At 29.2% G+C, this 14,562-nt stretch overlaps 1 protein-coding gene across 14 annotated transcripts in view; it reads right to left on the bottom strand.

Moving 5' to 3' along the window:
* The window catches only part of LOC143144606 (popeye domain-containing protein 3), a 33,071-nt gene that overhangs the window by 16,302 nt on the left and 2,207 nt on the right, over nt 1–14,562 (bottom strand). For 8 of the 14 annotated variants that reach the window (XR_012991462.1, XR_012991461.1, XM_076307199.1 and 5 more), the window contains exons 5-8: nt 13,490–13,647; nt 10,983–11,085; nt 10,520–10,660; nt 10,172–10,337 (exon numbers count right to left, since the gene is read on the bottom strand). Coding sequence is in view for 7 of the 14 variants with exons in the window: in XM_076307199.1 (XP_076163314.1) it covers nt 10,172–10,337; nt 10,520–10,660; nt 10,983–11,085; nt 13,490–13,647 (568 nt within the window). In the remaining 7 variants the exon portion in view is untranslated. Of the gene's footprint in view, nt 1–600; nt 841–940; nt 1,379–1,415; nt 1,953–2,080; nt 2,191–8,474; nt 8,723–10,171; nt 10,338–10,519; nt 10,661–10,982; nt 11,086–13,489; nt 13,648–14,562 lie in introns of those variants that run through there. The other 6 variants (XR_012991463.1, XR_012991465.1, XR_012991464.1 and 3 more) reach the window with 5 other exon arrangements.

The raw sequence follows: 14,562 nt of genomic DNA on the forward strand, positions 1-14,562 counted from the left end.
TATTTAATGTAGGAAATTTTAAATTGCAATAACTTATATACTAGTAGTTTTAAAGAGTAAGAGCCCTAATACTTTCTTGTAGAAAAGAAAAAAGTGTACCGATTAGTGCATTTAAAAGTATGAGGTACAATACAAAAAAAAAAAGGTTGAATATTTTAGACGCATTAATGCATAAAAATGCATAAAAATTAATATCAGAACCTACAAGCGCTTTAAAGATATAGCTTGTCTCTGCTGCGTAGAATACCCTGTGTGGTTGTGACAAATATTTAATTTGTTTTTATATTTTTTAACCAAATTTATCTTCTGTTTCTTGCAAGCATATATAAACATGCGGTAAAACATTGCCGAAATCTATAACTGTGTATTACGATATGTACGAATATGTTAATTTATACAAACTATGTGGTTTTTACCATCACTGACTTACTACCTTTAATGTTCTATTTATTGAGGATTGGTGTTGATAATCCGTTTAGTCTGTACTTATAATAATTTGTTCAGTGTAACTTCACTATCTTGTGTTCTAATTTTTATTTGAAAATTGTTTGCTGCTTCAAGAATATCTTGAGCAGATGCTGTTCCTCTTTGCTAACGTACCTAGTGATTTTCTTCGGCTGACGTATTCCATATTTCTGTTTAAATTTATTTATCCAGTGTGCACTCGTTACAAACTATTCACAATTTAATTCAGGGGCATAAGTCAGAATCCAGTGTTGAAGTGCGGTAGTAGTGACCTGCTCCGAATAGTCCTTTGCTTCTTCAAATCAGTTGAACGTCATGTCGATGGCTTCATATTTATTAAACATTGCTGCCTCTACACTAATTTCTGCTTCTCAACTGAAAAATAAAACAAAAAATAAACAACATGTGTATTTTCATTACATTTTCGTAATACGTAATATACATGTGTGTCTAATATAAACAATGTTAATCTTACATTTTTAAATGTGCTTTCTTCTTCAATAGCAATGCCTCTCATTTTTGCAATGTCTCGAGTGACCACTTCGAATGAGTTCTGACCATCTCAACAACTTTTTTTTTATATTCAAGAAATAAGAAGTTCTGTTGTCCACTGATAGTAAATTCATCTTCCCATTCACTTTTATGTTCTTCGTCAAGATTACACGTTTGCATATTAAAATCATTCGCAATTTGCATAATTTTCGGTATAATTTTGGAGATGGTAATTACATCGTGTAATTATTCCTCTTACGTGTCTTCGCAGACTGTCCATACGCGCCATATATTTATTTTGGACTCTTCATTATGGATGGCTTCTACTTCGCGTGAACAACTTGCACTCACAGAATCACTATCCATTTTTAAACTTTAAAATATCTTTTCTGATGTTATTTTCACGATGAACCCAATCAATCTAACAACGAAACCCAAAAATGGCTATAAAAACTTACCCACAGGAAGCAGGTATTCGATCATTCTCTCGTATAGAAATGATTATCCTTATGATCACATGTGACCATTACCTCAACTATTGCTTCAATTCCGCTCAACTTGACAATCGCAGGCGTTGTCACATTCGGTATGAAGAATTCATACAGAAAAATATTTTCCCAATAATAAATATAAAACCACTCGTGGAAGAGGCGATTAGAATAATATGTTATGTTATAAATGTATTTTCAACCTTAAAATTTGTGAAAGGTAACATACAATACGTAGTATACATTAAGTATATTTCCACGGTAAAAATTCTGAAGAAATCCATGAGGCTGTTATAACTCTACATGTATAGAGAGATCGTAAGTTGCCAACGAATCAGAATGGTCAATCCACCTCAAATTTCAGACATTTTTGTTATTGGCTAAGGCGATCATATATACAAGTCTATTGCGTGACAAATATCGCGAAGAAGATGCATCGAAACAGAGTGAGATGAAGCGATAACGAGCGATGACTGGATCAGCGTAAACATAGACCCAGAATATTAACTATCAACAGAACGAAAAAAGATTCCCATATCTTTTGTTATATAATATAATCCTGATAATTTCTACGTAATAACAATTATTATCAAAAACAACTATTACAATTAAGTAAAATTTTCTTGTTTGCTCACCCTACACATCTGATGAGCTGTTTTCGTGTGCTTATCGTTTCATCTGCTTTTTTAATAACTTTCCCATCATATTTGCGGTAAATAATTGTGGGTTTACAATTCCTTGGAACCTGCGGAACGATGCCTTATTAATATTTCAGGTGCCGGAGCTACCCAAATTTTAATTACTTTTTAATATCCTTTAAAGTGTGCTATATTTTTGTTCAGATCTATACTAAAGATACCCTTAATTTGATAAATGTACACGAGGAATTTTTTTATGCAAATAAGGTCTCCGTATCCGCGGTTTATATACTTTCCGAGGATACGGAAATTCTACTACTATGCAATATGATCGCTTAGCTTTTAAATGTGGCGACATTGTGAGGATTGGATAGAGCAAGGGCCTACTTCTCTTGCCCCTCTATTGTTCAGTTTTTTGGGACTTGGCAACTTACGATCTCTACATAGTACTACAATTTCCACGTAGTGTCATTCCAAAAGCAATTACCACACTTGTTCTTTCTCCTCTGTCAGAAAACGTGCCTCGTCTGTATCAAGGAGCCTCCAACTAAACAACGTGAAGTATTCGCAGAGGTAACGAAATTCGAGTGCATATTTACACCGAAATGCGACTTTTTCGCTATCACTGCGAATATTGCATGTCGATTCGTGGGATCTAGTTTCTTGTACAAGTGTAGTAAACGATGTACTCATCATCGAATGAAGAAAAGACACTTTTATTACTTATTTTAGAAGATACTAGTTCACGTTTGTTCGAGAGCTCCTTAACGCGAAACACGATAAATGTTCGGTTCAGTTCGACAGAAATTATTTGTAATTTAGTCATTTTATTCCCGATACTATTCGCGATGCGGTAACCATATGCTCGTGTAGACCCAGCATAGGATGTCAATATTTTAGAGTCAGCTCTAGAGTGATTCCTTTTGTGCATTTGGACTTTAAGGGTCTACGTGCCTTAAAGCGGGCATGCATTGCAGACAGTAAGCGATATTGCCATACAGTATTATCATAAAATATTTGAAGGAAATATTTTTTCATAGAAGTATGAAATAAACAAAGTTTCAGGAGAAAAAAAAATAAAAAAGAATCCAACCCAAATTCAATAAGCACGGACCTGTAGAGAACAGACAGCTTTTCTTCGGTAGCAAAAAAGCCGCATTTGTCAACAAAAATATTACTAACAGACCACTCGAGTGTGTCTCGTATATCGCTATGCAGAACATTTTTATTTAAAGATCGAAAATCGAGACCAACAGTTATCCTTAGTCAACGGTTGGTTGATTATGAGGAATTTTATGCCGTTCCTAAAGAGGAATTTTATACCGTAATTGATAAAATTCAATCATACTGCTCAGAGAGGACAGCGAATAAGTTATAACATCGAAAATGAGCAAGATAGAACAATAGCGAGCGAATGGTCAAAACTTCAAAACTTCAACAATTCTGAACGCATGTTGGTATGTCAACGCTAAAAAGCCAAGCGAATTGACCAATCAAGAGCATTTCCTCACTGGCGAAAACCTCAAATTTTTCGCCAGTTTATAAAAACGTGGTACAATCTCCGACGACTTCCGTCTAACAATGAAATTTATTTGCCTGTCTCTTTCACTTTTACATTTATTTTCTCATTCTCACTTGACTCAAGAGGCCCTCTATTCATGTATGTCCGACAATCGAGAATATAAGTAGACAATAATCGTACTGCCGAAAAAAAAAACAAACGAATATTGATTTTTTACTAAAGCGAAAAATACAAAAGCAATGATTTATAATTCTTGTAGCTTGTACAAGTACGCGGCGAGTATGAGACGAACAAAATAATGAAGTTAAAATTATTAATTGTTCTATGTAAATATATTATATTATACGCTCAATTTTGTGACAATAAAGTGTATTGCGTTTCTCCATTTCTGCTAATAAAATAAGATAAATGGCTTGCTTGTGTGTGTTTTTTTAATGGTTAATTATTAATTAAAACCGTATATTGTGTATACAAAAAACTTGATCGATGAAAAAATTGTTTACATTATGTTTCTAATTATGTTTACATAATTTCTATACCGCACGTACGTTCAATATTGTGAATAAATTTATAAAGGATGGACCATTTAAATGGGAACATTTAATTATCTCCGTTATTTATGATTCTATGAGAAAACTCTTTGGAATAAAGTCAGCACGTGTAACGGTAGCATTATTATTTTTGCAAGATCACTTTTTTACGATAATTTTATGTCAACAGTATTTTTTTAAACGGCACCCTACACTACTTTCAATATCTTTGAACAGTATAGAAAAGCAAATTCAACGACTTTATAAATAATATAAATCATACTGTTGTGATGTACATGTGCATATGTGTATCAACCTTTGAAACTGTAAATAGAATTAACTTTCCTCTATATCTGAGACAAAAATGGTATATCCTATGTCTATCGGTTTGCGTTCTTTGATGAAAATAAGAAATTGCAGAATGTGAAAACGAAAGAGTCAGTGATGTAAGTGGAGGTTTATCCTTTGTTGACCATGACGAACTAATTTGATTGGCACTTATTATAATGCAAATTAAATTTTTTTTATAGTTGCTATTATACGTTTATAAGAGTAATATTAATTATATCGATTCGCGATCCAATGAAAATAAATCCAAAACGAATCTAATTTGGACAATTTTTTAACTTAAATCATTTCTAAAAAAAACTTTGAATTAAATATAATTAAAAGTAGTCCGAATAAGATCGGATTCGGACTTATTTTCTGAGAACCTCACTAACCCATTGATAATATTCTGATGAAGTTACAATAAGAAATAGCAGTGTTTTTAATTTACATTAGTAGCTGTTACATCGAAACACGCGCGGTACTGCTTTGAAGTTCGACCACCCGATTTTTAAAGCCACAGTTGCCAGCCGCTCGAGTTGAAATAATATAAAATGGTTGGAATGATTCCTGATCTTGAGTCCCTAACACAGATTTGATCTAAAAGTGGTATTGCTGTACTTCTTCTATACGTAATATATATATTGAGGTGTTATTTTGTTATTTTGTGAAATGTCAATGATCAGCTACAAAAACTATCCATACATGTATATAAATATATAAATAAAAATAATACTATATTAATATATAACTTTCAATATAGAGTGAATTCTTTCACAGTGTTACGATTTTTTCCTCTCGAAGTGTCACAAAATTATCCACACAGTTGCTTACAACTGTTGTCATGGTGCGAATTTTACATTACCATACACAATGAATTATAGCAGCAGAAACATTTTCATATTTTTTACTTTATCATTATAGATCGAAATACTTTAATTGGATCGATCAGTTTCTTACAATAGAAATGATACTAAACACAATTTCATGTAAACAATTTTGAGTTAGATGAACAGTATAGATAAAACACACCTGACCCTCAAGTATGAACTGACTTGCTTTCACTATATCTCATGGCAGTGATACAATATATATGGAGCAACCTTTAAAATAACTCTCAATAAATTTTTACAGTGTATCAAAATCAGAAAGCAAATAATCCATACAGGCTATTATTAAATACTTAAATATAGTATAATTGACAAAATTTAATTTATAGAGTGAAATTTGTTATTTTTGACAACAAATTTTTTAAAATTCCTTTCCTTCTTTTTACTCACACGCACATTTACTCCTAAAATAATTTGCTTAGGTATTGAAGAAACTTATACCAGTAAGTTTATTTGAAAATAATGCATTATATTACTTCTTTTGATTTTCTGCCGCTTGTTTTTGCTGCATCACCATGAACGAGTAATTTTTAAGTAACCACTTATTCTATACTTCATACTGGCAAGAAGAGTGCAAGGCCTTGGGGTCAAGGATTTAGTTTAAATCTTGCAGGATGGTAGATTTTGCTCTTCTGTTGCTGAAAGTATATGATTATATGGGTCACTACCCAATAATTTTTAAGATATTTGCAATCAAAGGTTCATCATTGCGTAAATTTAATTCTGTTCAGAATGATTAACATGTAATGGTTTAGCGTAGTGACAATGAAATATTGTTGATACACATTGGAACTCGGTTTCAACTCCGGAGAGGCCTTGCACTCTCTTTGTGAATCAATATTATTGACAATAAATTGTGTCTTTGATGTAGATAAGTAATTGGGAGGGCCACAAGTTGCTCGTGATCACTATCTCGGGCGCTTTTATTGTTCTTACTCTGATTCTCAAAGTATACAAAAGCGAGCAGGTCTCTTATTAAGGAAAGATAAGAATAATTAAATTTTGCATACCTTCTTTTCATTGTGTTATAGTATCACAATTAACTAGAACCAACGACACTTTGAAAGAATTCACTATACACATTCCACTCCAAATAGGTGATCTGATTATCCTCTTTAACTGGGACAATACAAAAAAAAAGTTTCATACGCAATTTGAATAGTTATAATGAATGAATATATTACAAGAAAAAGGAGCTTTTTAAAAAAGTATGAAAACCTCCCACCTATGAATTTAACTTACACTTTGCACATTTATGAATTTATATGGTCGTCATTAATTTCCATTGTAAATTTTCCTTTAAATATATAGGAAGTGAGAATTATTAACTTTTAAATGATGGAAAATATCTTAATGATAAGTGAAAGCATCCCCCTAAAACAAATAAAAGAAAAAATACTGCTTTCAAATGCATACTAGTATGCATACTAGTATTATCCATTATAGAAAAATATACACTCTCGAAAATTTGACGAAAAAACTGTCTACAAAAGATTCAGATGCAGAGCATAGCAAATATTTTATGAATTATCATTACTTTACACAAATTATATCCATTTCTTTGATCTATTTGACTAGAAAAAATATATATTATTGATTTTAAAAATATACTGTACTACTTTCCAAATTTTAATGAAAAACTATTTCTATTACAATTTGCTTAATGTTTGTTTAGATACCGTCGAATAGAAATAACGTTAGAATTAATCTTAATATGTTTTGTATAGTACTTGCGAGGTTTGTTAACCAAAAAATAGTATAAATCATGCATTGAAAAGATCTGAAAAAATTATCTTCAGAGTTTTGCTTCACTAGATAACATTATTTACATGTACCTACCTCTCCTCGTTATGCTCATAGCATTGTTATGACTGGCATTTGAATCTTTTGTAGACGGTTTTTTCGTCAAATTTTTGAAAATATATATTTTTCTACAACGAATAATATGCATTTTTATTCTGGTCGGATAAATTGAAGAAATTTGTAAGAACTTTTAATATGCAGGTAGTCATTTCTTTTCTATTTTTTAATAAAAGTTTCATTAAAATATCTGCAATCACTCAAAAGTGATTAATTTATTTCCATTTTAGCCGAGAAACAATTTTACTCTCATTTTCTCTCCGACCTATAGACTTAAGGAAAAATATACAATGAAGATTGGTGACGGTCACATGTATCTACTAATGTGCAAATCGGAATTTTGTAATTTTTTAATAAGTCCCTCTGTCGCATGTTATTTTTTCAGTATTTTCAATATTATAAATTTTCTTTTATATGTAAGTACATACGTTTTTCGTGTATGTTATATTTGAAATTACATGTGTTCAGTCATCATAATATGTTCTTAAAACAGGGATGATTCGCGGATATAAGTGTTCATTAGGAGCTCGGCAAGCAAAAGTACAGCAAAGTGTCAGGTAGAGACAGCAACTGTAGGAATGGAATGTACCATCTTGTGGTGAATTCAAAACTTAGCAAATCATATCAAATCGCTTTGAAGATTAATAGTTACCAAAAGGTACTGAAAGTATTGATTGGTCTTGAAGTCTTAAATGGTCCTGAAATTTCTATGAATCTTGAACTTTTTATAAGGCTTGAACGCTTCAAAGCTTAAATGCTGTTGTATAAGCGGTATACATTTTATGAACAAATAATTAAGTTTGTCAATTACAGCAAAATTTGTTTAAATGTTGTATTACCAGATTTGCTGAAGAGCTTTTTAAAAAGGCATGGTAGAAAATTTGTTTCTGAAATCAATTTTTCATCTTTGACTAATAAGAAGAGTGCAGGGCCTTTGGATCATCAATTTCAGTTTATCAACACTAATGCAAATTAAACTTTTCATTATGAGTATATAAGAGTAATATTAATTGATTTGTGAATTCTTTCCTATGAAAATGAGTCTAAACAGGATCTCTTTTGGACTATTTCTACATACAATTTATTTGAATTACTTCTGAAAAACTGTCAACTACATATAATTAAAAATAGTTTGAATAAAATCATGAAGATACAATAAGAAATAGAAAGTTTTTAATTTTAATGAGTAACCACCACTTGTGCCTAAATATTATTGCATCTGAGGTAACAATGGAATACAGTGCTCTTCACCCATTCGTTTTACATTGTTGTTGCAAAAAAGTTTACATTGTTATTTTATTTTAAAGCATAACAAAGTATTTTGGGACATACGTCCCTTTTGCTCTGCTTTGTCACAATACTGACTGCTACATTGATATGTGTGCAGAACCACTTTGAAATTTGGTTAGCCAGTTTTTAAATTCACAGTTGCCAGCTAGTTGAATCGACAGTCATTCAAGCTGAAGAAACATAATCAGTGATTGGGTTGAGTCTCTAATGCAGTCCTGATCTACAAATGAGGCATTAACGTATAAAGGAATGCTCAAGATAACTATGAGAAATGGTTTTAAGTGCATTGCCATCTAGTGGTGTTAGTTAGAAACAAACTTTAACAATTTAAAAATAATTTATCCATTACTTACAAATCTGTAAAGTAGTTACAAATGTTTAAAGGATTGACAAGTTAATTATTCGTTTATAAAAATGATACTGATTTATGCTAAAACATGAAAGGTTTAAAACATTCAAGACTCTTTAAAATATTCAAGTTTGATCAAAACTCTAAGATCAAACGAAACCCAAACTTTTAAGGCCTTCTAGAATTGGATAATGTTTGAAATGATTGGAATCTTCACTGTTTAGAAAGTTTCAAATCTCTTGAAAGATAAATTCGAACGTCTATCACTAAATAATGAAGCGGTGCAACATACTTGTGTAGAAATTACTGTACAGCAAGAATTTTAAGATTTAATCTGACACTAGCTTCATCATATTGCGTCAATTAATCATTGAACCAAAGGCAGTTAAGTGAGTGTGATTAGTGCCTTTGGGATTTTTGTGCAAAATTAAAAATTTTAAAGAACAATATATTTGTGTGAAATTTTGTTTCAAATTGGGAACAAATTTGCAAAGCTATTGTTGTTGTGACTGATTTACGAGGAAAATTTATATTTAAGTCATATACAATGTCACAAATCATACTAATATTTTAAATTGGGCAGATTGTCCATAGAAAATTATCCCAAACCTTGATGATTTTCCATATCAGCGGCGATGATCGAATTGAGAAAGTATGTGTTTCCAAGATAAAGTTTCTGAAGAAGTAAACATTTGTAAATATTCATGGTACATGATTTTGACGCATTACTATAAAATTTGGACTGCATTTGCTGACAGATGGATAAAGAAAAAGTTATGAAATATTTGACAAATCTCTGTGAACTTTTTTTCAATCTGAAATAAAATTTCACTCAAAAACATTGCTCTTCAAGATCCTTTACTTTTCAACTTGCACAATATTGCAAAGGACTCCGAACACATGCTCGCCCAAACAAGTGTAACTCGATGATTAATGGATGTGACGTAACATGATATATCTACATAGTATTAGATTAATCCTTAAAGTTTTCGCTTCGCAGCACCGTCTATATCGGCGCGCTAAGTGTTTACTGGTACGCTATTTAAAAACTTTGGTTTCTTTTTGGACAAAATATATATATATGAAACATTTTCTTGTATTGTCATAACTCAAAATGTTCATTATATTGCCTATTTCAACTGGTATTACCTGTACAACAATGTGTTTAAAAGATGTAGTATTATAAAGAGGAATATTTAACTAGATATTTACATATATTTTAACAAAAATTTCTTTAAGATAAAAATATTAATAACAATTATATAACCCTAAACTTTTCATTCGTTATTACAAAAAAATTATTAACTAAAATGTACCTACCTTGAAGTTGACGACTGATTAGAGCAGTAATACCTTGACTGTCGCCAGTCTTTTTCACAACGAAAAGTTTGGTGTCAGGATCATTTTCTAAGGCTCCAATACCGCCCAAACCAACTACTTGTCCATTTTGTTGTTGATGACTACTAGCAGCCATTGTTTCACTGACCTAAGATAACATCATTTCCATATAAATTTATATGAATTAGTATTTTAATTTACCTTTTACAAATATCATGCAAAGTGAACAGTGAACTTTCACTCAAATTAAACTGATACCAAATTATTTGACAAAAAAAGAAAAAATTCATTGTGATAATAAATAATGCTATAATTTAAATTTAAACATACCTGCATTAATTTTTTGACTACATCTCTTCCCAAAATATGATCAAACACTGCCTGCAGAAATTGATCACTAATTATGCTTAACTTTAACTTGTCTCTATGCCATAATAATATTCTTGATTCCTCCATAGCTGTTATTGACACCTACACAAATATATTGCTTTTTCAATTCACAAAAATGATATTTTACACAGTTATGTTTGTAAAAACACTAATACACAATATTATTATTATTATTCAAATAATTATCATAATTTGTGCTTTGTAGTAAATAACATAATTATTAAAATTTGTAATCCATCTTTCTTACTACTTTTTTGAATAAAATTCTATTGAAACTAATATGTTATATTAAATTATGAATTTATTAACAAAACATAATATTGATAATTTTTATTATCGTTATTATTACAATAATAAATAGGCATTTAACAAATATATAAAATTATGAAAAATTTATACAAACCTGAAAGTATTCGTCCGTGGAGACACCAAACCATTCTGGAGAATCCAGGAACTGATGTGGGAAGACAATGTGCAATGCTCTTCCATTTTGTGATACTACTAATCTGAAAAATTTGTACAAAATATTTAAATAACTTGAAGCAACAAATAAAATGTTTATTATACAGTATTTGCATAAAATATCTGACTGAGTTTGACTATATAGTGTACTCTATACAATCTACTGATGGTAAAATGACATACAAATATACAGTGATGAATAAAAATATTGGTATAGCCAAGAGTTTGTCATAAAATTACATGCAGATTGAAAAAAAATAGAATTATTTTTTTATTTATTTTAGAAAATATATTTTATAGTCTAGAATTTAAATATATTATAAGCTATATATGTTAAATGACTATATAATTGAAAAAAATAGTCAAATATTCATAAATAATTATTTTTGTCTGAACAAAAGTATTGTCACACTTACAATTTTAGAACATAAATCTTAACAATTAATTTGTGTAATATTTTATGCATGGTCCTTTTCTTCTTGTAACATTTTCCAATTGTTCGAGTATTGAATCAACAAATTTTCTTATTGATTTCAAATTGCTTTGTGCCATTCTTTCAAAAGTATGCTTTTCAATTGTTGTCTCCTTATTATATGGTGGTTTATAATTTTTCTTTCTAATTCAAATTAAGCATGTTCTATAGAGGTTTAAATTAAAAGACTCTGATGAAGTTGGTAATGTACATGGCTGGTAAAAGAAAGACATTGACAAACAATATAAGTGTGCTTTGAATCCTTATCCTGTTAAAAGTTAAAATTTGGTCTAAGGTTTAACTTTTCTACACTTCCACTTTTTTCTATCAAACATAACAAATGAATAATAATAATTATAAAAAATGAATATCACAATAAATACTAGACAGTCTTTGAATATAAGATATATAGGAACATTCTAAAAATTTAGTGTAGAATTTTCTAAGAATGGAAATTTCTTGTTTGTACTATTCCTTTTGTTCCCACAAAACCAGCTCCAAATATACATTTTACTAATCCTGTTTTTTATACAGTCGCTTAACGTTTATTACTTATAGTATATTTAAATTGTAGATTCTAACTATATTACTAACTAGATTTTTTAAAAGGAACTAAACAAATCATTTTTTTTTCTATCTACATGTCATTTTAAGATAAAGTCTTGGCTATGTCAATACTTTTGTTCATCATTATAAATTTACAAATGCTTCCATGCAGAGTTGTAAAGCTGCACATCAGAGGAAATATCTCCTGATGTCATGCCAAGTGCTTATTTGGTTATTTTGATTGTTTAGATAACATAACTTGACACCTGATAATAGTAGAATATAGGTATATTCTTCAATATATCTATGGAATGTAGCATATGTAATTTTGAATGTTTGTCATGTGGAAATATTTGCTGATAAAGACATTAAATTGATTCCTAGTAACTTTTCTATAGATAAAATCCATATCTGCCAGTTAGTGCTTGATTAACATTTTAATGCTTCATGATATGAAGACTTAATGATAACTAAGAGACAAAAATACTGCTACTATTATTTTTACTTGTTAACTACAAGTACTATGTTATGTTATCATCACACACAGTGGTGAATTTATTTGTAGGGTCCAAAGCATAAACAAAGTTTGGGAGCTCCACCCAACATTTTAAATTATTGAAATTGAAATGGCTAAATACAAAACACAAATCTTTATTAAAATTTCTTTTCCTGTAACAAAAAAAGATAGAACCAAGTATTGAGCAATAATACAAAATATACAAAAACTATGCGCAATTCTAATACAGTAATCAAAGTGTTATTTTCAATTTTTATATAAATAGAACTTTTTTGAAAATTAATACTTTAAAATGAAATAATAACTTTTTTTTTGGGAGCTTTGGACATGTAAGGCCTGAGATGTACACCTCCACTACCTGTGCAATAATCTACCACTGACTACTATGATTTTTCTTATTATTTGATATATAATTTCGTCTTCAGTTTAATATTATATTTAAGAAATGTCTAGCAATATTTACAAGTTTATTTAAATACACAATTTATTCAAATGTATAACTTCTAATGTCTGCAAATTGAAAGAAATGCATTTGTGAACCTATGTTTTGTATGGCAGTTTTTTTTATCGGTACAATTAGTAGAATATATTGGTAATATTTAAATAACAATTTGGAAACACACTGACAATAATAATTAGCAGACTTGTTTCTCAACCTACAACATACATTTAACTCTTCTGTGCATATTTTTACTTTTCCATACTTTTCACTGAATTAGGATTCATCATAGAAATATATTCTATAGAAATATAAATTATATTTCTTCATATTAAAAAAAATACCTTTTTTTAATTAAAAGTATAAAAACATAAATTAAATTTTATTATTTTTTAAATGATCGAAATTTGATCATATCATTGCATATGTAAGTACAAAATGTTATACTAGTTATTATTTATATGGCAAACTTACTTTCCAGAAAGTACTAAAGACAAAGAATCAACTTTGGTCACTTTCTCTTGGGCATAAACTTCTTGATACTTCAACTGTCGTATAACCTTCATACAATTTAATACTTTTTTGAACTGATGACGCGATACTCTTAATGGCTGGAACACTGCTATATATACCTATAGAAAAAAAATAAAAATAAGACATATTTATATAAATTTATTAACCATAAAGTGTATAATGTACAAGAAAAGAAACATTACAAACAAAAATTTTGTCTTGGAATTTTTGCAAAAATTGTCATTTTTAATTTGGATTAGAATAACTTAAGTTGAAATAAAATCATCGTTAACTCTTCAATAATTGAATACAAAATTAAATGTAATTCTCTTACTAATTACAAAACTGATAAAATTTTAAACTTTTGCTAATAAAAAAGCGTCATATAAATTTTATATTCTAAAGAAATTGCTCAAATGGCATACATAAAGATGCAAATGAAAGGATACTATATAAAGAGTTCCAGCATAATGCAGATGCAATAGCCAAACGTACAAGCAATTTACAGTAGTTACTAAATTTCTAATATATCTATCTATAAAATCTAAGACAGCAATATTATACTACTTGAAGTACACTATACCATACTACAAATAATATTTAGAAAAGTGAAAATATAGTACAATTTTTAAAAAATAAACAAACATCTCAATACCTAAAGTTACATATTTCTATCTTTCAACATCATTCATTATATTAACTAGCACCTTGCCTATTTAGTACATTTCTAGTCTTTGTGATATTTTTATGACATTTATTTGTAAACATAATATAAGAACTTGTTTTGATTATATATTTTGTAAAAAAAAAATGGATATATATACAACTGAAAATGTCTTATAATTGTGTTATGCAAAGTATTAAATTGGATATAAAGATAATTTAAAAATTGTTTAAAGTATAAAAAGTGTATATTAAGATTAATTTAAAACATAGTAGTCCTTGTTTATAAATTGTTACAAAAGTACCTTTATTTTCAGATCAATATTGCTTAACCACATATATATACATATATGAACAAGGTTCTGTGACAT

Source organism: Ptiloglossa arizonensis, chromosome 3 (assembly GCF_051014685.1).
Source record: "Ptiloglossa arizonensis isolate GNS036 chromosome 3, iyPtiAriz1_principal, whole genome shotgun sequence".
NCBI lineage: Eukaryota > Metazoa > Arthropoda > Insecta > Hymenoptera > Colletidae > Ptiloglossa > Ptiloglossa arizonensis.